Source organism: Nannospalax galili, unplaced genomic scaffold (assembly GCF_000622305.1).
Source record: "Nannospalax galili isolate Female #2095 unplaced genomic scaffold, S.galili_v1.0 scaffold582, whole genome shotgun sequence".
Lineage (NCBI taxonomy): Eukaryota > Metazoa > Chordata > Mammalia > Rodentia > Spalacidae > Nannospalax > Nannospalax galili.
In genome coordinates, this window is record NW_008349130.1 from 2,244,689 (window position 1) to 2,269,733 (window position 25,045).

Sequence of the window (25,045 nt, forward strand, 5' to 3'; positions counted from 1 at the left end):
AAACATCTTAATGTCAATTGCATTAAAAATGAATTTTTCTGCTGGGTGTGGTGGTGCACACCTGTAGTCCCAGCACTTGGAAGGCAGAGGTAGGTGGATCTCTGTGAGTTCAAGGTCAGCCTGGTCTACATAGTAAGTTCCAGGACAGCTGAGACTACAGGGAGACCCTGCTTCAAAAAGACAAAAAAAAAAAAAAAGAAAAGAAAAAAGGAAAAAAAAAGAATTTTTCTGTATGAAACTGTGTATTTTAATAATGAAATGGAGATCTTTTTTAAAGGTTAAAATCTCATTTAATGTTATGTCTTATAGGGTTTATACTGAGTACATTATTGTATAACTATACTAATTCAACTGTAAACCTAAAAAATTATAGCCAATTTTGAAAGAGATGCATCTTAGCTCTGGAATATGTCAATGCTGTTGTAATGAAATGCTTCTTCTAAGTATGTGGGTTATTAAATAAATAATTAAAAAAATAATTTAAAAGTTCAAAAACTTTGCTGCCATGAGATGGATGTATGAAGCTACGTAGACGCTGATGCAGCAAGGATGGGGTGAGGATGGCACTCACACTGTGCCAGTGAGATGGAACCAGACAGCCCATTATCTTGCTGGTTATATCTTTCTTGATTAAAGTGGCAGAATTTCTGGCTTATAATTTAGATCTTAATTTATTTTCTGTTGAATCTTTTATTGAATTACAATCAATATATTTTGGAAATTTTTTTAAATTTTTTAAGTGGAATAATTAGCATTGAGTAAAAAGCCATTCGTTATAATTTCTGAAAATGAAACAGAAAAGAATTGAAGGACTAGGCCTATTTTCATTATAGGCTTTCAAATAAAATCCAGTTTGACATTAATCCACCAGTGAGCTTTAGTTCAACCTAATATCACGGATAAAATCCTATAATAGTTTTTCTTAATACAAATAAACTGCCTTCAGAGCAGGACTGAACCTTAACAGCTGTTACCCCATTATTTACCAGTGTGGAGCCCAATGTTCACTAGAAGGAAAAGAGATTATTTAAGCAATGAAGACAGATTTCCCTGCTTCCTTTCCCCCTCCTTAAATGTAACCTAAGAAATTGCTGTTAGTTTTAGCCTTAGGTTTCCTTGAAAAGACAGAATTTATTCATGGTTATGGTATCAATTTAAATATAATGATTAAGGACATGTTATTCTAAACCAAATATCCTGAGTCACTATCAGTAAAGAAAAACTATTCTGAATTTTTGAAAAGAGATTATGCCTCTTCGGTTACTATCAAGTTGTTTAACTTTATGTTCATTGTATCACTTCTCCAGCCTTGTTTTCCTAGTCATTGGGCTAAAGTCTAAAGAGTGGGGTGTTTTTTTTTTATAGTATTGAAGACTCAGAGTACTACTTATACTATACTTTTCCAGTGCTACAATGAAATCCTGTTGCACATTGTCACAGATTGGTGGCTTGAATAGACCAGATTATGTTTCTAAGAAGGAAGAAAAAAGCCTATTTGGTGTTGCTTCTGTCCCCAAGTCCTGTTTGAAGAACTCAAACACAAGATTATCTTCAAATGAAAGATATGTTAAATAATATTGAAATTTCCACATTTTTATTTATCAAACACATATGTAACTGACTGCATTATATACAAGGAATATTTCCTAGTGATTTCTATGATATCATTAGCAACCAATCAGATATTCTCATCATACAGTAATCATTATCGCCATGTTGAACTGATTTAATTTCAGTGAAGAGCAAAGAAACTAGACATTGTAATTAATATGTATTGTCACATCCTAGCTAAATCTGGACACACAAACTCCTTACCTCTAGACCATGGTAAAAGTAAAGAATCCCTTAGAGCCTGTTTCCTGTTTATTTCTGACTACTCTTGCTCCCCTAGTTGTAATTCATTTTGTCCCCACAAGTGTCTCTGGTACAAGTGGATCTGACTTGACAATTCTGTTTTCAAAATTGAAATAACATTACATACAGCAGAGGATTTTTAAGCCAAGTTAAAACCAGGGACATAGACCAGAACACGTAATTATGTTATAATAACTTTAGTCTGGTCCAGGTGAAGACTTTATCTAACCCAGGCATATTTGAATATTCAGTAACTAAAATGCAAAGTATCATGGTGCTAGAGGAGCCAGGAAGTTTGAGCACAGATTTCTTATTAAGACATTTATTGCATGATCCCCAAACAGCCACTATGATATCACCATGTTTTTAAAGATAAAGTCAAATCATTCAAAGTATGTTTTAATAGCAGTGTTTAGGAATATTCATATTGTTAGTAGAGACCAAAGAGAAATAGTTCTCCACTTTTGCTGAGAACAAGGGGAAGTTAATGAAAGCTATTTCAGAAGAGGTCTTCATATGGAAATTTTCTTCATAGGCTGGAGATCTGTCAAAGAAACTCTTAGCTGGCAGGATGCATACCTCCTTCTAGAATCTTTAAAGGTGAAAATATTTTCACACTGGAAACTAAGTAGATGAATGAGCTTTTATAGGAAAGTCACATTCCTTTAACCACATCAAAGTAGTACTTAGGTAATATTTTAGGATGAAAGAACATTACATCTGATGGACAAGATAGAAACCACTCCCGCTCCATCCTGGAGAGACCACTCCCAACACCTAGCTGCTAATTGTTGGAGGTATTCTTCCATAGGATATTATTAATACCTCATATTCTTATATACCCAAAGTGGGACTAAGACATAGCTGCCCTCTTTCCTGCCTCACACAAGAGATACTTACTACTAATCCGGAAGGGCTCAAAAAGGGTGCTTAAGGCTCAATGGTTTGGGATTTGCCACCAAGCCCAGAGACAGCCACCTGGTAGAAGGAGAGAACTGACTGCCACAAGTTGGCCTCTGACTTCTCACACACTGTGGCACATACACAGAATAAATAAATGTAAAATGTTTACAAAGATCTTGGCAGTGAGGGTCCTCTCTGGTTTCACTGCTAATTCTGTGTTATATTGCTCTCTTAACTGTTGTTGCTCCATTTAAAACGGAGGAATTAAAGCAAATTGTTTTGAAGACAGTTCCAAGTACAGTTTTATAAAATAGAATTTTATTTTCATTTTGCAGTTTTTTTTTAAAAAAAAAAAAACTGGATAAATCTGTTACAGTTTAAAAGCATGGTGCTGCATGCCTTTAATCCCAGCACTCAGAGAAGAGACAGATGAATCTTGTTGAGATCTAGGCTAGCCTGCTCCAGGGCTACAGAGAGACCCTGTCTCAAAAAAAAGACTCCATAATTAGTTACATCTGTCTGTGCGTGCACACACACACACACACACACACACACACACACACGTGCATATGAGAACAAGAGACAGAAAACTTGCGTTTTTAGTATGGAATTATATATTGATTATATTGGTGTCTTGATAAGAAATTTTGATAGGTAATTTTTTTAGTGTTTATTATATGGCTGAGTATAGTGGCTCACTCACTTCTCCTCTAATACCAGCAACTGGGGAGGCTGAGGCAGAAAGATCTTGAGTTTGAAACCAGTGTGAACTATAGAGTGGGACCCTGTCAAAGAGAAACAAAACAAAAGAAAAAGAGAGGTGGGAGGGAGGGAGGAAGGGAGGGAGGGAGGGAAGGAGGCAAGAGAGAAAACAGAAAGAAAAAGAAGAGACAAAGGAAAGGGAGGAAGGGAAGGAAGTTTGTTCAACTAGGTCTCTATTCATTCCTATTTATTTTGGGGGAGCTGGACATTAAACTTAAGACCATACACGTGCTAGGTCAACTCTCTGCTGCTAAGCCATGTCCCCAGTATGACGTATAAATGCAGTGATTGTACATAAACTGAAAGCATCTGGAGCTTAGGAGCCCATTGAGTGTGTCTGGATCTGCATACCCATTTCTCACATTTGTCAGCATTTTATATGTACAGTGTGTTCAGATTTTGCCTGTCTTTTTTTCCCTCTAAAGGAGGCTGAATAGGACTATTAAGGTGTGTGTTGGTTTTGCTTTCTGGATGACCTTTAAAAATATAAATGTTAAAAAAGAGAGAGAGGGCTTTTAGACATTTCCTATGAGTATATTTCAATTAGTAAGATTTATACATAGAATCACCTTTCATGCAGAATGATTTTTTATCACTGTCACCTAGAAACCTCATTGAATGTACAGGGAAAGTCATAATCTGGTATTGTAGTAACTTACAAGAAGAATAGCAAGTGTCCATTAAAGATATCAAATAAGGTTTATATCAGATAAACCCCCCAAATCACACAATAAAGCTATTCAGTATTTTAAAACTTACTTCTTTTGTTCTGGAGCCTGAATCTTCTACATTCTTTTAATTATAAATTACTTTCCAGTGAAATAAATAGCTACTGCATAGTTATGCTTCAGAACACTCAGTCATTCATGTGAAGAAGTTGATTAGTTTGGAAACTATAGAGTGCTTTTAGTTTCCATTAGCTAATGGCCTGTTTTAGAAATAACAATAGAAGTTGTTGCTCTTAATACCTGTTTTCATAATTGTACAAAACTAATATTTCTTACTAGATTTCTAATTCAGATTTCAAGAGCTGTTGGGCCAGGTGAGAATTTTGTCAGTTTTTTATGAATAATACAGCATTTATTTACACATTTTCCACTTATGGCATATTAAACTTAGCATCTCTAATATTTCAGCTCTAAAATTTCCATGTTTAAGTTCATAAAATTAGTCTTTGATAACTTCCATAAAGTGATTTGTTGTACTTGGTGATAAGATTACTTTTCAGACTTTCCTTTAAAAGGATTTAATTTGAGAAATATGAAATGACAGCAAGGTGCTATTTTCCTTGTAATTTAGTCAGCACTGGTGTATTCTTCCAAAACTATCTGCTATAATAGATAATAATTTAGCTAGATCATATCTAGACATAATGTCAGTAAAATTGCATTTTGGAAAATAGCATTGTGATTCCTTTTGAATGAAATAATGTTGACTCTTCTTTAGGAAAACTATCTTACTCAATACATATTTCTCATTAAATGTGAGCACTCTAAAATATTATGATTAATGTTTAACACAATTTAATGTGTCTTGATTGACTGTCCACATTTAAAGTAGCTGTGTAGAACAAATTTGAGGTGAAAAGATAAATCAGTCCAGTTCTGTTCATAAATTTATCCTTTTATATTAATCCAGATATCTTTGCAATATGATTTCAAAGTAACACGCATATGTGAATTATTGTCAGAAATTTCTATATACTACAAAAAATAGGGGTTTTTTTAGCTTGAACAAAAATATAATGCATAAATTGAAATCACTAATAAGAATTTAGTGATTAAATAAGTGGCATGTACTTAAACATAATCCACCAGAGCACATTTTCCAGTTGCTTCCAAATTGTGCTATACCCATTTTCTTGTCTCTAGTTCCCATTCTGCTACAAGATGGAGGATAGTGGAGTATGACATCAGTTCCTCCCGTGCTTGCCTCATTAGGCAGATAACCCTATAGGTTGAATAGTTGAACTAATAAATGTGAAGTTTTACCACACTTCCTATCTCTAATGTAAGGTTATATGTTATTCTTAGCTTTTCAGAAGACTAGAATAGTAAGTACTGTGCTAATGAATCAGAGTCTAAGGTGGGCTGAGGAAAGGCCATTCTTAAAAGAGTATTTGGAGAAAGAGGTGCTCACCTAGATTTCATTAAACTTCACTACTGCTGTGAGTAGGTAGCTTTCTAAGCTTCTGAGATACGGGCAGCTGGGAATAAGACTCTTGGTTTCTATTAATTCCCAGCCTTGAGCTCAGTTTGGTGTTTCAACCTGGTAGCTGTGGGTGCATTTTTCTTCTTCATCTATACTTAATAATAGCCGTATGCTTGACCACCACAGAATCCAGTGCTTTTTAAAAAAATTTCAATTCATGGGCCTGGACAGATGGTCAAGAACACTGGCTGCCCCTGCAGAAGGCCCAGCCTCACAGGGCAACTAACAACCGTCTATAACTCCAGTACCAGGGGATCCAACGCCCTCTGCTGACTTCTGCAGGCATTCATACACATAAAATAAAAAATAATTGTTTTTTTAAAAACATTTCAGTTTGACCATGAAAAATGGTTTGTTGATATTGGGATGTTGGTGGATGTTTTATACCTGTTGTATTTTTTTTCTTCATCAATATCTGTATAGAGTTTTTCAACTTAATGATGACCTTGTACTTAGCTGGATCTAATAATTGTTGAGCAGATGGGTTCTGGTTAAGAATATTTTTTTAAAATTCAGCTTGTAGGTTTATAAAAATAATTTGGGGATGTTTTCTCATTAAAAGTACAAAAGTTTTCCCACAACTTATTTTTGTGAAATTACCAGAGAAATGCAACTGTGTTCTTCATTTGGAATCAGCACCATTTTCTTTGTGAATGATTATTTTATGAGATTTTTACAATCTGCCTTCCTTTGTAACTGCCTGTTGTTTATGACAGGTTGTTTGTTTCATAAAAGAATGGATAGTTTGTTAAATAAAATTTGTAATTTATGCCCAAAAAGTCTGTTTGGCTTGCTGAACTTACTTTAAAACAATACTTTTATTTGTTTGTTTTTTGGTCTTTTTGAGACAGGGTCTCCCTGTAGCCCCAGCTGTCCTGGAACTCACTATGTGGACCAGGCTGGCCTTGAACTCACAGAGATCCACCTGCCTCTGCCTCCCAAGTGCTGGGATTAAATGTGTGTGCCACCATGCCCAGCTTAAAACAATACTTTTATAAGGGAAGTTGTTCAATAGATTAAAATATGCAAGTGTGATTCTATTAAATGATCAGGCTCAGTTCCTCCACTCTCTCTCTTTGCCTGGCCTTGTGTTAATCTCAAAATGACTGTGTGGATATTGGTGACTACAAGTATTCATGTCAGCAGTGCTGAGGGCGAGTAAATAAGAGCAGTCAGAGTTGAACTTGGGCGTTAAGAAGGGATGATAAAACATTTGGCATCAAAGAGATACTGTTGTTCCTGCTTAAATAACTGATTCCTCGTCTTAGAAAAGTGAGTTTCAGCTGAAGGATAGGGACCTGCCCCCAACACACACACACACACACACACACACACACACACACACACACCACACACACACAGAGCATCAAATGAGCCCAGAGTGGTCGTGATGCTTCCCTGAGCTCCTGGTGTCGGGTTCAGCCTGGGCCCTCCAGTCCCCGGGGCTTTGGAAGCCGGTGAGGTTGCAGGATCTCAGAACCCAAGCTGCCCTCTCCCAGCTGCAGAAGCGGGCCTGCCCGGCGCTGATGTCACCAAGCTGTTGCATGACAGCCTCCCGGCCTCCAGGTTCCTCCCCCTCAAACCCGCCGGCTCCCGGGAAGAGGCGGACTTGGAAGGATGACTGCGAAGTTAAGTCACGGGAGGGCGTAGCTGAAGCGGAGCCGCGGTGGGACGGAGCGCCCCAGGCCAGGGCTTCGCAATGCCGCCCCGGCCCGGGAGGATGCCGGGTGGGGCCCCGCTGGCCTGAAGAGCCGCTGCTGAGCTGCGGGGAGCGGCGTCCCAGCCCGGACGACATGCGACCCCGAGGCCACAGCAGCCCGCACTTCCCTAGGATGGTGGCTTGGCTTTCAGCTGGATGCCAACTGCTGCCTCTGCCTCCGGGGAAATGGAGAGCGCCACTGCTGCATTAGCCTCAGGTGGAAAAAGCCTTCAGAAGAATCAGATAAGAATCTTTGGGGGAAAAATTTAAAGAGAAGTTTGTCCGCGCTGTTTACTTTAAAAGATTGCTGGATTTTACTGCCCTGACTTCTTTTCCTTTGGGTAATTCTGAATACCCTTAAAGAAGCTTAATATGGGAAGAAAATATGCCTTTTGAATCAAGATTATTTATATACTCCCCCCATTGAAAGAAAACTTTAACTTTTTTTTAACACTAGCCTTAAATTTTTCTCTGAGGGTTTGTTCTGTGCCCTCTTGATCTGAACAATACATAGCTCTGTGTTTGTCTGAGTTTGTGAAACACGATTTATTTATAAAGGACATGGAGTTTTGCAAGCCATCTTTAAGTAGATTACAGTTAACCAGAGCTCTGCTGAAATTAACATTCAGCCTGTTAAGATGCTTGCTCATTTGGAATTTTTAATCTAGAAACCTCATGCAAAATTAGACTAAAATGGGAAACGGACTCACAACGGAATGTTCTGAGAGTTTGAGCCACTGTTAATTGTGTGTTTGTTTTTGTCTGTTTTGGAGTGAGGGGGAACTTTCAGAGTTGGAGGAGTGGGAGGAAATTTCTACACACTCTCTTGGTGCACTTTACTTTTAGAACTGGGTGAAAGTTTAGTTGATTTATACTGTTGCACTGCTGATGACCGCAAACACCTCAGCTACTTTGCCCTGTTATTGGAGCCTTTATGCTGGACAGTCATAGCTCTGTTCAGAATTAGACTTTCTTGAAAAATGCTCTACCGTATTTCTTCCTTTTGGTGTCAAGAGCTGCAGTATTTGTTTTGACTATCTACAAAATGGGGAAGCCACTCAGCAGACCAGACTGTTTACGTCAGAACCCTCCATGCATAGGGAAGGGTGAAGAAGAAGAGGACCTAAATATTGAAGACTGCTACGTCCCACAGCGCTCCATCTATGATACAGTTAGACTCAATGAACAGATAGACTCTGGTTCCAAAGGTAGCCTGTCTTCCAGGCATTTTACAGATCGGACTTTACCCTACAGTCACAGGACACTGGATGTTAGCTCTTTGTGCTCCAATGGTGCCCTTTCTTCTTCCAGTGTATTTGAGCTGAGAGGTCGTGAAACAAACAAGCTAGATGAGAAGATGATCTTTGATGCACTCAAACTAAACAGTGATATCATTCGAAGCACAGGAGTACCCAAAGCCAAATCTCACGCAGAAAAGAAAGAGCACAGGAGGTCCTGGCGAATGTTTGTTCCAGCCAATTTTATGGATTATGCAAACAAAAGTGAAAGTTCTTTTGTTGAACCTACTGATATGTCAGATGCTGTTACCAAGGCCAGCAAGTGCAGATGGGGTACTAATTCTCAAACTTCAGAGGAGGATGACTCTGGTTTATGTAGTCCTCTGGCAGAGAAGGAAGGAAAACAGGGCATTTTGAATGGAGACCAGCCAGAAATTAGAAGCTTATCTCCTGTTGAAGATACCCATATAACAGAGCAATATAGACCTTTTTTTCCTGTTAATTCCATTAGTGAACAGACAATCCCACTGCTTTCATGTAGAAGTGTTCACCCTGATGACAACTTCCAAATGATTTTGCATGATGTTTCTTCAATCAGGGGAAGCCCATATGTAAATGATCAAAGGAAGGCCCATGATCAAAATGGTTTCAGGGAGAATCATTTGAGAGAGAGTACTAAGTGCAATCCATTAATTATGCCAAGAGATGGAGAAAACAAGCCGATTTCCAGCTCTGGAGAAAAAGAGAAAACTTTGGGACAAGGAGAATTGCAAATCTCAGCACACAGAAGGGAATGTATAAAGGAACCTCCTTGGGTTTTGGAGCGCTCCTCCACAGCCCCTCAGAGGGAGAGGGATGGAGACTTTGGTAGCATAGTTTCGTCAGAAAATGTGACATTATTGACACAACACGATTCAGAAGAATCCAGCATACCATCTAAGGGTGAAATGGAGGCCCCTTTTTCTACCCAGGAGATGGGGGTGACCCAGAAGAAATGCTCCCTACAGTCCATACCAATAACAAAGAGAACAGGGCCCAGAAAAACAGGGGCCCAGGCAGGAATATTGGACACAATCTGCGATGGCTCCCAGTTGGTCCAGGTAATTAATGGAATTGGGAAACTGTGGTGCCAACTGCTTGTGGATCTGTTTCCTGAATAGTCAGGAGTGATTTTAATAAGGATAAAATCTAGACACTTATTTCACAGGTTTGATTAGCACCCTGCCAGACACCAGCAATTGATAATTCATTGGTGTAACAAATTAATGAGGGATTTTTTTTTTTTTAGAAAAACAAAAAATCCCAGCTATTTAGTGTTCTATTCTTGAGACTCTGGCTGTTCTGGCTCATTCATATGGCCTCCACTGTTAACTTAGGGTAATATTAGGGTTTTGCACAAATTGTGGTTTAAAACACTGCCATTTAAGGGCAGTTATATTGAATTTATTAAGCTTCAGTGGACTTAGTCATGAAGGTACAAACAGTATTGTTGTGGTCAGCAAAGTGCTGTACCCACCCATCTTAAAGATTTTTTTTAATGTGCTAAAAACTTCAGTAGTGCTGCATATGAGAGTAGAGAAGTTATTGTGTGGTTTTTACAGGCATTATAGTGCCTAACTTTCTGTGAGCTGTAGAAGAGGTAAAATAAAGGGCAAGCCTTGTAATAAGTGGAGATTGTCTGTCAAGCCTGTAATTTTTTTCTTCCCACTCAGATTCAAGTTCAGCTATTTTGGTGCTCTCTCTAAGCCCATCTGGTAAACTTTACCTCAGAGTTTATTTCATTTTAAGGTTCTCTGTGTGCTATTAGTTTTCTTTGTGGGGAAATTTTTTCATAAGTATTTTGTTACCACTGAGAAATAAGGAATTTAGACAATATTAGAAAAGTTTCTCTCAGTCTATGAATTGCTGTAGTCACCTTCCCTTGAGACCGCAGCAAATGCTCTGCTAATTTAAAAGCTTAGCAAAATACTTTTCCATGTAAAGGATTTTATAGCTGATTTGGAGAAAACCTTTTTTCCTGTTAGTATACTATTTTTGAAGAACTTTAGAAAATTACCACAGACTCATGTAGACTGATATACACCCTTAATTTCTCCAAGATCAAGGGCTAAGACAGTTTATTAGGACATTGTATTAGTAAGGTTTTCCTTCTGAAAAGTGAGAGGGAAAATAAAAGTTTTCCCTGAAGCATTATATAACAAGTTCCTACGCTGAAGAATGCAACAGTCTTCCCTATCCTGTACACATTTTTGTAAACACTTAAAAGTATGCAAGGCTATTATTAGTTCCTGGAAGTAGTACCCTAGGATATTGTTTAAAAAAGAAATATAACCAAATTGTCAAACTCTAAGCTTACCACCTTGTTGCAGTTTTCTGTTGATGCATTTGGTAAGCCACACCTTTTGGAAAGACTATGAGAAGATGCAAAGTTTTCTCCCCAGTAATTTAGGGATCCTTTGGAGTCTTCATGATGTGTAACTAATTTTCTATAGTTGGTATTATTACATGGGGATCTTTAGCCAGTATAGAAATTGTCTCTATGGATTTTCAATGGAAAAAGCAGCTTGGGCTTGCCAAGAGGGGATTTTTAGAGGAAACGACAGCTCACTTGTTTGCCATTCTTAATGTATTTGTTCCTACAATTAGCGCAGAAGTATCCTGTGTGTCCAGCATTAGGCCAGGGTCTGGAGAGTTTGTCTTCTTAGCCCTATATCTTTCACAATTATTCTTCAGAGTATACCTATAATTTTCTTTCAAAGTGGTCTTTTAATATATCTGCCTTTATTAGGTCTTTGTATGTTCTGTTTATCCAGCCATTGATTATTTTATGTGGTGTCCTCCAAATGACAAACCATGTTTTACCTTAATATGTGTCTCAAACTTTTATTGCTGAGTTAAAATTATTTTTCTCATGGCATTCTCCAAGCCCCACGTTACAGACATTTATGTTATCTGTGAAAAAATGGATGTGATACTTCCGGTATTATCTGTAAAAGGATTGAGATCATCCACCTAAGATAGATATATTTTTTTGTATATTGATATTAATTCAGCAAATAACTATTGCATATATATTACATGCTAGCTACTGTAGCAAGCCCAGGGACTATAAATTATTAGAAAACAGTAATTTCTGTTTGGGGAGGAACTTGCATTTTAAAATATTTTATTTAATTTTTTATGTGTATGAGTGTTTGCCTGCATGTGTGTAAGTGCACCACATGTATGCAATGCCCTAAGAGGCCAGAAGAGGGTATTGGATCCCCTGGAACTGGAGTTATGGACAGTTGTTAGTGGCCATGTGGGTTCTGGTTATCAAACTCAGGTCCTCCGAAAGAACAGCAAGTGTTCTTAACTGCTGAGCCACCTCTCCAGCTCATGGAATTTGCATTTTAATCTACTGCAGTAGATCTTTGCTAGTCATAAACAACTGGGGGACCCCATGTTGGATAGCACAAACATTAGGAGAGAGAGTAGTGTGACCACGGATCTGTGGATAGCAGTGAACCAGAGCTGCTATGCTGGTCATATGTAGGACCAGATCTGTGGGTGATGTCACTGTGCCTCTTCAATCCCTCTGGCATTTTAGTAGACATTAAGGGGGCTTTGTATGCAGGGATCCATCATTTTTATCACACACCTTTGTGTTGAAGATATTTTCTGTGCATTTGGTGTAATAGTCTACTCCTTCTTCTGTGCCTATAATTCAAGACTTGGTCTTTTTACAATGTCCCAAAGCTTTCCCCTGTTCGGGTCATTTTTTTTTCCCCCTAACTTATCATTGACCTTTACTGAATAATCCAATTCCTCTACCTTGTCTTCTAAAGTCTGTCTATTCTGTTTCTACTATTCATTCTGTTGGCTGGTCTTTCCACTGGGCTTTCCATTTGGCTTATTAGATTTTTTCAATTCCAGCATCATTTCAATTTGATTTTTCTTCAGCAATTCTATTTCTTTATTGAATTCTGTTTTCATATCTTGGAAATAGATTTGTTTTATTTCATCCAGCTCTGTTTCTGTTCTCTTGGAGTACATTCATATCTTCCTTGAGTTGCTTCAACATATTTATAAACATTCTTTTAAATTATTTGACTAGAAATTCTTCCAAGTTATTCTCATTGGAAGCTGTTACTATGGGATTGGTAATTTTTGAAGAAGATATGTTACCTTGGTTTTGATTTTTGGTTTTTTGACACAGGGTCTCCCTGTAGCCCCAGCTGGCCTGGAACTCACTATGTAGACGAGGTTGGCTTCCATCTCACTAAGATCTGCCTGACGCTGTCTCCCAAATGCTGGCATTGAAGGCATTCCCCACCATGCCTGGTATTATCTTTTTTTTCATGTTGTTTTTGTTTCTGCACTAGGATTTGTGCATCTGGTGTTGGTTAGTTGATTGTTTTTTGTTTGTTTGGTTGGTTTGGTTTTTCTTCTTTAAATTTAAGCCCCTTCTCTTAGTGGAAGCATTTCAATGTTCAGAAGAGGACTAAGTCATAGTAGGACTGAATTTCTTTCCTTTATGGGTCTGGTATTTAGACTAGGCTCTATCCCTAGTCTACCTCTGAGGGATAGGTACTGTACTGCACCAGCTCCAGCCTCCTCCCTGGGTCTACAGCTTCTACCAGTGGGAGTTATGGAATGTCCTGTGCTTATGGGCCTTACTGTATATCAGCTCAGACCTTCCTCTGGGTCTGTAGCTTCCACTACTATGAGTTGTAGCACTCCCCATGTCATGTGCCCTGAGTCTCCATGTGTGCTTTTTCCTTTTCCCATTACTGTATTGTGGCTCCTTGAGTAGGCATATGTTTGGCCTCTTGATCCACCTCATTGTCTTTGCAGTGAGTGTTCACTTCCAGTTTGTGTCTCAAGCTTCAGTTGTCAACCAGCCACACCCATCCTTATGAGACCCTATGGGAATTCCTTGGCTCATAAGGCTCATTTAATCATTTACTTTTAACCTTTTTTTTTAATAGTTTTTTGCTAAATTGTGATGATGAGAAATTTCATAATACTAACCTTGGTTTTTATACATAATCCAATTAAATGTGTGTAGAACGTATTGTTGAGTAATTTTGATAGGCCACAAATTTATATTCCATTTACTTTCATCCTTACAAGGTGACCATGGCCTATGACTAGATAACAGTGGTTCCCTTTAGTGCTATGACAGTTGGTAGTTTCCACGCCTTGATAACTAAGTACGTGGTCATTATACATTTGGTGGTTGTTAGATAATATTCTTATAATATGGTTCTCCCAATTGCAGGCGTTCCAGAAAGAAGAAATTGAACCCTTGCAAGCTAAACAGCAAGATGTGAACTGGTTAGGTCAAGGCCTTATTCAGAGTGCAGCTACAGGCACCTGTACTCAGGGTTTGGAACATGACCTGGATGACGTCAGCACACGATGGAAGACTCTCAATAAGAAGGTAATTACGGGGCTGGAGAGATGACTCAGTGGTTAAAAGCCCTGGCTGCTCTTACAGAGGACCTGGGTTCATTTCCCAGTACCCACGTGGTAATTGACAATTGTGTTTAACTCCAGTTCCAGGGAACTCAGTGCCCTCTTCTGGTCTCCACAGCACCAGGCACACACATGTTGCACATAAATACATGTAGGCAAAACACATACACATAAAATAAAAAGTAAAAAATTTTAAAAAGAAGGTAATTTGCTCATCCCCTCTATTTTTATTGCTTGTTAGTAATTGTTCACTATAATTTATTGCAATGAGTGTTTAGAGTAGTCAAACTTCCCTAAACATGCTTACTGTTTTTAGGTTGCTATATATACTAGGTGGCCCATCCTCAGAAGCCTATGAGAGGTAGTTAGAGAACATAACAGGGACATGGCTGCAGATCCAATAGGTGTGATGTCAGTCAGCCATGATCTATGGCCCTGTGTTGAGAGAGCATACCCACCTCTCAGGCTGTGGCAGCTTCTTAGCGCCTGTGACTCACTGACATGCTGAGATGCAGGCTTGCTGTGTCCAGATGCTCTGCTCCCAGTGGGTCTTGCAAATCTGTGTGTGTGTGTGTGTGTGTGTGTGTGTGTGTGTGTGTGTGTGAAATTTCCCCCTCTCTTTGTGTGACATCCTCCCATTGTCAAATGTTGGTGACTAGCTTCATACCTTGCAAGTAAAAGAGGCTGTGTATGTTTCAGTCCTGGTCAGAGGCTTTGCCACTGTCACTGAAGACTGCCAGCTCCAGATTTTAGCTATAAGATGTGGATCCCACCTTATAAAAACCTTCTGTAGGGGAAACACTAAGAATAGTACTTGATCATCAGTAGACCATGTCTGTGGAATGGGGATGCTTCTTCTTACTGTTTTCCTTGTGTTGATATCTTAAAACCACAGCCTTCTTTCAAGTCTGATCCATGTTGTAATGTTCATTAAACACAGTTAGAAAAGGGCGTCAGGTGAAAATATATTCCATGGTGCATAATGTATCTTTCAGTCTAAAAAGGAAAGTTCTATGAGAAGAACCACAGAATACTTCCTCTCTGTAGGACACAAATAATTATTTACTGGATGACAAAGATCATAGTTTGTCACAAAGGAACTCCAAGGTTTGGAGATGCAAGAATTTAATTGGGTAGCGCATCATTTTCCCAGCAAGCATATAATTCCAGTTCTCACTATCATAATCATTTCCTTCAGTCCTTGTCTTCATTTATCGTCGTCACTGATGACCACTGGCAGAGAACAAGATAAGCATCCCAGTCATGATAAAGTGATGCCTTGTTTTTAAAATAAAAATATTTAAATCATTCATTTGCTAATCACAAACATTAACACTTACAAAATCTCAAAGAATTGTCTATTTTGAATGGTAGCCTTATGTTCCTGGCTTCCTTCCTAAGCTTTGCCCATTGTCAATGCTGTGGGTAAATTTTTAGTGAAAACAAAAAGAAGGCTGGGGATGTTGTAGTGCAGTTGGTAGAGTGTTTGCCCAGGATACACAGTGCCCTGGGTTCCATCCCCAGCAATGGATTAAACCAGGTATGGTGGCACATGCCTATAATCTAGCACCCAGGAAGCAGAGGCAAAAGGAGCCAAAGCTCATTGGCTACATAGCTCAGTGCCAGCCTGGGATATTTAAGACCCTATCTTAATAAAAGAGACCGAGTAGTAGTTCAATTGGCAAAGTATTTGTCACATAAACATGAAAACCTGAGTTTAATCCTCAGAACTCAGATAAGCGTGGTATTGTACACTTAAAATTCACTGCTGAGACCTGAAGACAGCGAGATTTCTGAGCTTCATTTTCCAGCCTAGTTTGATTGGTGAGCCCCGGGTTCCAATGAGAGACCCAGTCTCAAAGAACAAGGAGGCTAGCTCTTGAGGAGAAACACTTGAAGCTGACCTCTGGCCTTTATATCTACATGCACACCTACACATACATGTGCACCTACACAAACATGTACTTCACACTCATATACACAGAAAAGAAAGAGAAAGAAAGAGGGATGGGGAGAGTTCAGTGGGTAAATTGCCTGCTCTACAAGTAAGAGCTGGTCATGGCAGCACAAGCCTGTAAGCCTTTGAGTGGGAGATAGAGACAGGTGAGTCATGGTAACTTGCTGACCAGCTGCTCTAGCCTAAAGGGCAAGCTGTAAGTTCAATGACAGACCCTGTCTCAAAAAATAAGGTGTATAGTGATGAAAGATACGCAAGATCATCCTCTAGCCTCCACATGCACAAACACACAGTGAAAGGGGGGTGGGGGGGGCAAATGTGTGACCAGATGGGGAAGTAAACATGAGAAGCAGTGTGTCTCATGGGCAGATTTTTTTTTTTTTTTTTTTTTTGGTGAAACAAATAAGTTGAAACAACTGGAATTTTATAGGTGGCTCAGCGAGCAGCACAGCTACAGGAGGCACTGCTGCACTGTGGAAGGTTCCAGGACGCTCTTGAGTCCCTGCTCAGCTGGATGGTAGACACTGAGGAGCTTGTGGCCAATCAGAAGCCTCCATCAGCTGAGTTCAAAGTGGTCAAGGCCCAGATACAAGAGCAAAAGGTAAGTTCATGATGTTTTTGTGTTGTTGCATATTAAATCTTAATAATGACAGTGAAGATAGACCTCCTAATTTATACTGCTAGGATATCATCATTAACTGATTCTTGCTGCTTTCTGGTTAGTTACTAAACCAGTACTGTGAATACCTGCTCTGATCAAAGCATTGTTATAGGTACTAGAGATACATCCACGAATCAAAACAAAAGACCCTCCAGTGTGGAAAAAAGGGTGAGGAAAGCCAATAAACAATGCCAATATGCAAACTAGAGTAAACTACAAAGACATAAGTAGACAGGATGAGGGATGGGAATCTGGAAGTGACTGAGCCAGGAGGGCAGCAGGAAATGCTGCCGTGGAGGAGAGCTGTGAGCAGTTTTAGAAAGAACAGCCAAGGAAGGCTTCACTAACCAGGTGACATTAGTGCTCAGTCATGAAGCCCTTCATGACATTTTCAGTGTGATTTATCACTGTGGTTTGAAATTACCTGTGGAAAAAGGCCTAGCACCTGGCACATAGGTAAGATTTTTTTCCTGTGTAGCTTGAAAAAGGAATACATTGCTTCAAACTTAGTTCATTTTTACATATAAAACGTTTTAATGAAAAGTGTGAGTGAGAGAGAGAGAGAGAGAGAGAGTGTGTGTGTGTGTGTGTGTGTGTGTGTGTGTGTATGTGTGTTTGCGGTCATGCATGTGATACACCGTGTGTGAGGTCAGAGGTTCTCTCCTTTCACTATGTGGGTCCCAGGGATCAAACTCAGGTTGTCAAGTTTGGCAGCAAGCACCTTTACCCACTGTGCCATCTCACTGGACCCAGTTGGGTTAGTTTTAAAACCCTACTTCTCAGATTTCTCCTGTGTATACCCATAGAATGTATGTATGCATATATGTATGTACGTATGTATGTATCTATCTATCTATCTATCTATCATCTATCTATCTATCTATCTATCTATCATCTATCTATGTATAATATTGGAAGCATTTAAGATAACATTTGGCTTTATATTTATTTAGTTGTTTTTCTGCCTTTTAAAATATTTAATGTTTTGCCTGAAGCTTCTGCAAAGATTGTTGGATGATCGAAAGTCTACTGTGGAGGTCATCAAACGAGAGGGAGAAAAAATTGCTGCAACGGCTGAACCTTCAGATAAAGTGAAGATTTTGAAGCAGCTGCGTCTCCTGGACAGTAGATGGGAGGCTTTGCTTAGTAAAGCTGAAACGAGGTAAGGCAGATGCTTCCGTTTCTTTTGAAAGAGCAGCAGTGTACTTAGGACCGTGTATTTGGGTGATATGTTTCCTTAAATCCCTATTCTCCATCTTCATTGTGTATGTGGACTTAGTAGCGAGGGCCATGGCGCACCCCACCTCATTCCTCTGAGGGTGGTGTCTTGTGGGCACCAGCTGTATCCAGCTCTTTAAGAAAACATTTCTCTTGGTGATAATTCATTCTTTGTTCATTACCTAGTCATTCTCTACCTACCTTGCACCAGGCACAGAGCTAGGTGTTGGGTTACAGGGTCAAGCTAGACAGATGACCTCTGCCCCCAGATAGGTGCAGACTAGTTCATACTAGTTCATAGCCATGGAAAAATGATGGCAAGAGTGATGTTTTGAAGCAAAAATGCAGGGAGTCGTGGGAGCATATTAAAGGAAGAAGTTTAGAAACAAGTGACAGCTGTGTTTTAAGGGAAGAATTGGTGAGGAGGAGGTGAAGCAGTGGAAGGTGTTCTCCCTCATGAAGACAGGAGGGCAGGCACGCAGGGCTCCCCTGGGCTCCTGCTCACAGCATTTCTTACTACAGAATCCCCAGCAACACAACACTTTGTATCTGCATCAATGCTACATGGACTGTTACTAGTTGTAGCAACATGAAAGAGTAGTCACCCAGAAGACTGAGTTGATAGAATAGCTGTGCTCCATATGTTACTGCCTTCTTTAGAAGTAGAATAGAGGGGGCAGGGTTTTACATTTTTGTGTATAGTTTGTTAGATAATGACATAGAAATTATATTTGTACCTACTGCCAAGTTCTGTAATTCTTTTCAGCTTCATAGAAAGCTAATTTCTCAAATCATGTCATTCCCTAAGAACTGACCAGATTAAGAAGAGAAGGCAGCATAACTCCTGATCTCAATAGATGACTTCCAATTTTGATACTGTATTAAATGCACTAACTGTAGACTGGCACAGTGAATTGCATGAGAGAAAAACTGGAAACAACAGAGCAGATTTTATGTTTGAAGTCTGCCACTGAGCAAACCATGTGTTTTCTAAAAGTATTTCAAATTGTAGTTAGAAGTCTGAGAAGCTCTCCTGTTCATGATATTTAGGTCCACAACCATTGCTTTTGGCAAATACACACATTTTACAAATACAGATAGACTTTTGCAGTGTAGCAGTCACAATTGTATTCTTCAGGGTTTTTATCCATTTTTGACCATTTCGTAAAAATAATTTTACAGCAAGGCCAAGTGTAGAAGAGGCATTCAGTATATTACTTGTTATTGTTACTTTGCTGTTGTTCTTAAAGTTGCTATAATTATTAGGTGTTTTCTCGGGAAAGATGGCTTTTAATTTTCATGCTCTTTGGGTACTTGAGGATGATAGCTTGCTTAACTTTAATTTTATTTAATAGAAGAGCTAGTTTAACCTGTCATTTAACTATTATACATTGAGAGTTTAACCTTAGATGATTTCTACAACAACATGTTTCGAATATAGTGGAAGGGGCGTGACCAGATATTTTTATTGACTGTTTAACACATTCATCATCCCTAACTGATCTTTATCTTGGCAAATTCACAGGAATCGTCAGTTGGAAGGTATCTCAGTGGTAGCTCAGCAATTTCACGAGACCTTAGAACCCTTGAATGAGTGGCTTACAGCTGTAGAAAAGAGGCTGGCAAACTGTGAGCCCATAGGAACCCAGACATCTAAGCTCGAGGAGCAGATTGCACAGCACAAGGTATGAAGGGCTATGTGTCAATAAGGCTTAGGCTTTCATTTATTTTCTGATTTTGTGAAGTAAATTTGTTACATTGTACAAATTGTGCATTTGTGAGACAAAATCCATTTCAGTCATCCTTTCGTTCTGTTTATGTTTTCATTTGTCCATTCTTTTTGTTTTCCTTCTTCCTTTTTAAACTTCATTCAGGCTTTAGAAGATGACATCAACAATCACAATAAACACTTGCACCAAGCTGTTAGCATTGGCCAGTCCTTAAAGATTCTGAGCTCCAGGGAGGATAAAGACCTGGTACAGAGTAAACTAGACTTCTCCCAAGTGTGGTACTATGAGATTCAAGAGAAAAGTCACAACAGGTCTGAGCTCCTCCAGCAGGCCTTGTGTAATGCTAAGATTTTTGGGGAAGATGAAGTTGAGCTGATGAACTGGCTGAATGAGGTGCATGGCAAACTGAGCAAGCTCTCAGTCCAGGATTACGGCACTGCGGGGCTGTGGGAGCAGCAGGCGGAACTTCGGGTATCTTCATTTCATTTTTTTTCATTTCAGTTGTTATTAATTTATCCATTTTTATTAGTTGTGTTATTTTTTGTCCATTATGATTTATGTGGTCCTTTATACCCAAAATAGGTGTTTCTTGTGTGTGAAAAGGAGACTTAATAAAATGAGATTGAATGTATCCATTCAGATGAATTTTACACAGTTGTACTCTTGGATCTAGTACTGCAGTACCTCTGTGAAAGCAATTTCTATAAGGCCCTAAATGTTTTCTAAAAGGATTGTGCTGTGAATCCAAGTTGATGATTTGGGGTCTGGAATGCAGGGGTGGAGAGAGGGGAACAAAAATGGGTGTTTGAAAAAAAATGTGAGGTATTCATGCAGTGTGTCCCTAAGGAACTTCATGAAAGTTCTTTGAGGTTAGTGAATGCTAATTCTGCTTTGAATTTGGTCTTCCCCTACCTCTGTACAAATAGTACCTGTGTTCCTAGGCTCTGCAAGAAGACATCCTGCTCAGGAAACAAAATGTAGACCAGGCACTGCTGAATGGCTTAGAACTCCTCAAGCAGACCACAGGTGAGACGTCTCCCAGCTCAGACCATCTTACCAATCTTCCCCAGTGTTGTCACAATGTTTCAGGGATGGGAAAAAAGGACAAAACACTTTATCATTTTTGAGGCTGCTCCAAGACTCCAGCCTTCAGGCTGCTTTGAAGATCAGGCAAGACAACTTTCATGTGATCTCACTTTTTTCTCATGATCTCACTTGAGTTCTTGATGGGCGCCATGTGTATTACTCATAGCATAAAGTGCTTTGGCTTAGGAGCTGGCCAGAGAAGCCCGCCCTGTAGCTACAATAGTGTCCCATTCTTAGAAGACCCAGAACACATGGATGGGTTTAGACAGAAAACAGATGCATTGTTAATGCAAAAGCACAACTCTTCACCTCGAAGGGAGTAAGAGACGGTTTATTCTGGAGCCAAATATGAGTGACCATGGCCTGGGAACACAGATTCGGGTTACCCCAAATTCCATTTTCCAACGTAGTAACAGTTTCATGAAGTTTTCATAGTAATAGAACAAAGAAAAATTATGAATCAAGACACTTTTCAAAGACATTGGTGGAGACATCAGAAAGACAGGTTATAGCCAGGCAGGGAGAATTCTGCTGTAGGCCTTAGATGCTGTCTCACAGACTTACTAGCCCTTAGCTTGATAGAAGCTGGTGGTCTACTGAGTTTATACATTCTAAAAGGTTTTTTTGTGTTAGTCACAGGATGTTAGATTAGACACAGAGGTGGTGAAGGAATGGCTACTTAGGGGGCTAAAGATGGCCCAAGATAAATGGTCATTAGGACCTGGATCTGCAACATTCCAAACTCTCCACAGTCACTGACGTTCTAATCAGTTGATCAGCCTTCCAGAGGGTTTGGTTTGAAGGTACATATTTTTATGAGAACAGGCGTTCACAGCATGGTTTAATACCTATACGAAAAACTTAGAACAACTCAGAGAAACTTATTTTAATGATTCTGTTGGTTATGTTTCAGTAGTATGTGTATACTGGAGCAGTTGTCATTTATCATGAAGAATTGTAGTAGAACATCTCTGCTAGCCTAGGACATGATTTACCTCTGTCTGCAAAGGAAGTAGAGACAATAAAGATTCCCTGGAAGAGTGACGATGAGTGATAATAAGAGCTCAAAGAGGCCAAGTGCCTGCCTCACAGCCATGAAGTCAGTGAGCCAAGGGCAGGCAGTTTGTGGCCCATTCTTTGAAAATGGAGAGCATTGTAAGATAAATGAAAAGGTGCACACAACTGGAGGTTCCACAGCCCTGTCCATTTCACATTGGTTCTATAACTAATGTGATCTGCCACAGTCCTGGGGAAGATTAAAACCCAAATAAGGGCTTCTCGTGGGTCAGGTGTCTTTAGAAAACTTACCTCCTCTTTCTCCCTAAAAATACCCTCACTGTGCAATATCTGAGGAAAATCTCTGCCCCTTACTTTTTTCCTTCCATAAGAAATAATATATGTTTGAAATTTTAGGTGATGAAGTCTTAATTATTCAAGATAAATTGGAAGCCATTAAAGCAAGATACAAAGACATTACCAAATTGAGTGCCGATGTATCAAAGACTCTGGAACAGGCTCTGCAGCTTGCCAGGCAGCTGCATTCTACACGCAAGGAGCTGTGCAGCTGGCTGGACAGAGTGGAGGTGGAGCTGCTCTCATATGAGACTCAGGCTCTGAAAGGAGAGGGTTCGAGCCAAGCACAAGAGAGACAGAAAGTATGCCCCTGTTTGTGCATTGCCACGTTTGTTAGCTTCTTATTCATGGGGACCCAAATTATGTCTGCCTTAGTGGGTGGGGCCTGGTGGAAATACACAGTACGTCCACTGTTCAGACAGCGTATGTACTTTGATCACCATATGGCTGAGAATATAGTTTCCTGCCTAAGAGTTTGAATAATGAAGAAGGGGGGGGAAGGAAAAAAGGAAAATGGTCATTGTTTAAGAGACATCTGCAGTTTTGTTAGGAAAGCAGCATTTCTATCAGATGTGTAGTACAGGGTGGGTTTTCTGATGGCATCACAAAAGCAGTGTACCACCCGCTGAACATTGGTGTTTTTTGGAGATGTCAGCTCCTGGCTGTATATGGATGGGACGGTGTGGGTAAGGCCACGCTCGCCAGTCTGCAAGGGCACAAGGCCATTGTGCCCTCATTGGAGGTCATTCACTTCTGGCTTGGAATAGCCACCTTATTTTACTCCTGTTACCGGATTACTTAGACAGTCCCAGAAATCAAAGATTAATACATATTAACTCGCTTGGTTTTGTTTTTCCAAACTGTAAATATTTATTTTAAATTTCAAAGGTAAAATTTTGCCATGTTGACAAGTGAATTGTTCTTTGAAGTCCTCTGGAAACACCTTCCTTTTTGCAAAATAGCTTTAAACCACAAAGGTTTATTAACTCAGCTGAAACTAAGGGCGCCTCAGCACAGCAAAGGACCCCCAAGAACAGATGGAAAACCTGCCTTCTGTTTGCATGTTTTCAAGGAGCTGAAACAGGAAGTTAAGAACAACAAAGCCTTATTGGATTCCCTTAATGAAGTGAGCTGTGCTTTGCTGGAACTGGTGCCCTGGCGGGCGAGAGAAGGACTCGAGAAGTTGGTCGCTGAGGACAATGAACGCTACCGATTGGTGAGCGACACCATCACACAGAAGGTGGACGCCATTGACGCTGCCATTCTGCGGTCACAGCAGGTAGGGACCAGTGGCTTCTTGTCTAAGAAGTAAATTTCTTCCAGTTGTTCAGAGCCTTTACGTGAACAAAGATGTCTGCTGCCAGTGTTGCCATTCATCTGTTGAACTTCAGAAATGGAAGCAGGGATTTGAATAGTTTGGCTGGGCTGCATCTGAGCACTAGGCCCAGCTAATCCGCACATTGTTAACAGCCATCTGCCACGTTACTTCACAGACAGACTTTACCCTGGTGGAGTCCGGGGCCACCAGCCTTACTTTCCAAACAAGATGCTTTTGTTGTCTACATATATGCCTATTGCTAATTCTAGTTTAATGCCTCAACTAAGTCTAATCTATCTGTGAATAAATATTTTGAAATATTATATGTCAGTATTAACTGCTCATGGACTTAACACTATAGCAAAGAGAAAGTACTTATTTTTGAAAGGAAGGAATTTTGTTGGTGATGTGGAGCTTTTTCCAAAGATGACTGAAGGGGGAGAAAATTATAGTTTCTGACCTGTCTGTGGCTCATACTTAGAGAACTCTGCTATAAGCCACAGCCCTTCAGAAAACGGTGGTCAGTGAGGGCAGTCCTGGAAACAGATATTTATAATACATGTTGTAACTTATTGAAATCTCTGTGGCTATTTACATTAAGTCATTGGATTTTGGTTTCTCACTTTATGTGTGGAGGCTTATCTGGTTTTGTGGGGTACTTGAAGCAGGCTGGGGGAAGTGTCTGACTAAGCTTTTTACTCACACAAGCCAAAAGCAAGAAACATAAGTAGTTCTGTGGAAGGCACCCAAAGTTAGTTTTCTAGTATTGCCATGAAAGTGTAATTTGTATGGTTCTAAAGTGTAATATTCTGCCCCTTACTTTAGTATCATACTCTAGAATCACAAAGCGTAATGAAATACCACAGTAGCAAGGCCTGGACTAAGAAATTTTTGTGAGAGAGGGCATTCATGCCTGAGGAATGTGTTTGCCTGACTTTTTAAGATTTGAGGAATCTGCGCCTCATTATATAAGAAAGTGGGCATATTTATTTGTGAAGTTTATTCAGCTATTTAAAAACACTGATTTTTTTTTCATTAAAATTTACTTGAACATTTTACTCTTGGCATCAAAGACTTACATAAATAGTAAGACAAATATTTTATCCTCTTGGGAGCAAGATTTTCTTGAGAAGTTGACTGTGTTTTGTGACGTGAGACAGTATAAGAGCAGAGTTGCAGGTTGAGTGTGTACCTCTTAGCACACACTGAAGTTTGCCAAAGACATTAGCTACAGTCCAGTTATAGTCAAAAAAGTTCGCAAGTGTTTTCCAAAGTCCTTTTTAAAGAAATAGAAAGTCATGAAGTTAGTGTAATTCTTCTAGAACCTGAAACATATATCCTTTATGAAAACAATGTTTATTGTGATTTATTTTTCCTTATAAAAATCATTCCTGAGGCTAGAGAGATTGCTCAGTGGTTAAGAACACTGCCTCTTCTTGAAAAGGATCTGGGTTCGATTCCCAGCACGCACATGGTGACTAGCAACCATCTGTAACTCCAGTTCCAGGGGACTCCAGTGCCTCTGTGGGTATTGCACAACACAGGTACACTTAACATTTGTGCAGACAATACACTCATACACATAAAATAGAAAA

General features: G+C 39.5%; 1 protein-coding gene across 16 annotated transcripts in view; it reads left to right on the plus strand.

Moving 5' to 3' along the window:
* Positions 1-25,045, plus strand: part of Dst (dystonin) — a 489,235-nt gene that overhangs the window by 395,412 nt on the left and 68,778 nt on the right. For 14 of the 16 annotated variants that reach the window (XM_029570107.1, XM_029570103.1, XM_029570105.1 and 11 more), the window contains 8 exons: positions 13,931-14,092; positions 16,515-16,685; positions 17,741-17,907; positions 19,489-19,648; positions 19,838-20,164; positions 20,635-20,719; positions 22,193-22,434; positions 23,205-23,411. In XM_029570107.1, coding sequence (XP_029425967.1) covers positions 13,931-14,092; positions 16,515-16,685; positions 17,741-17,907; positions 19,489-19,648; positions 19,838-20,164; positions 20,635-20,719; positions 22,193-22,434; positions 23,205-23,411 — 1,521 coding nt within the window. The remainder of the gene's footprint in view (positions 1-13,930; positions 14,093-16,514; positions 16,686-17,740; positions 17,908-19,488; positions 19,649-19,837; positions 20,165-20,634; positions 20,720-22,192; positions 22,435-23,204; positions 23,412-25,045) is intronic. The other 2 variants (XM_017801477.2, XM_008846514.3) reach the window with 1 other exon arrangement.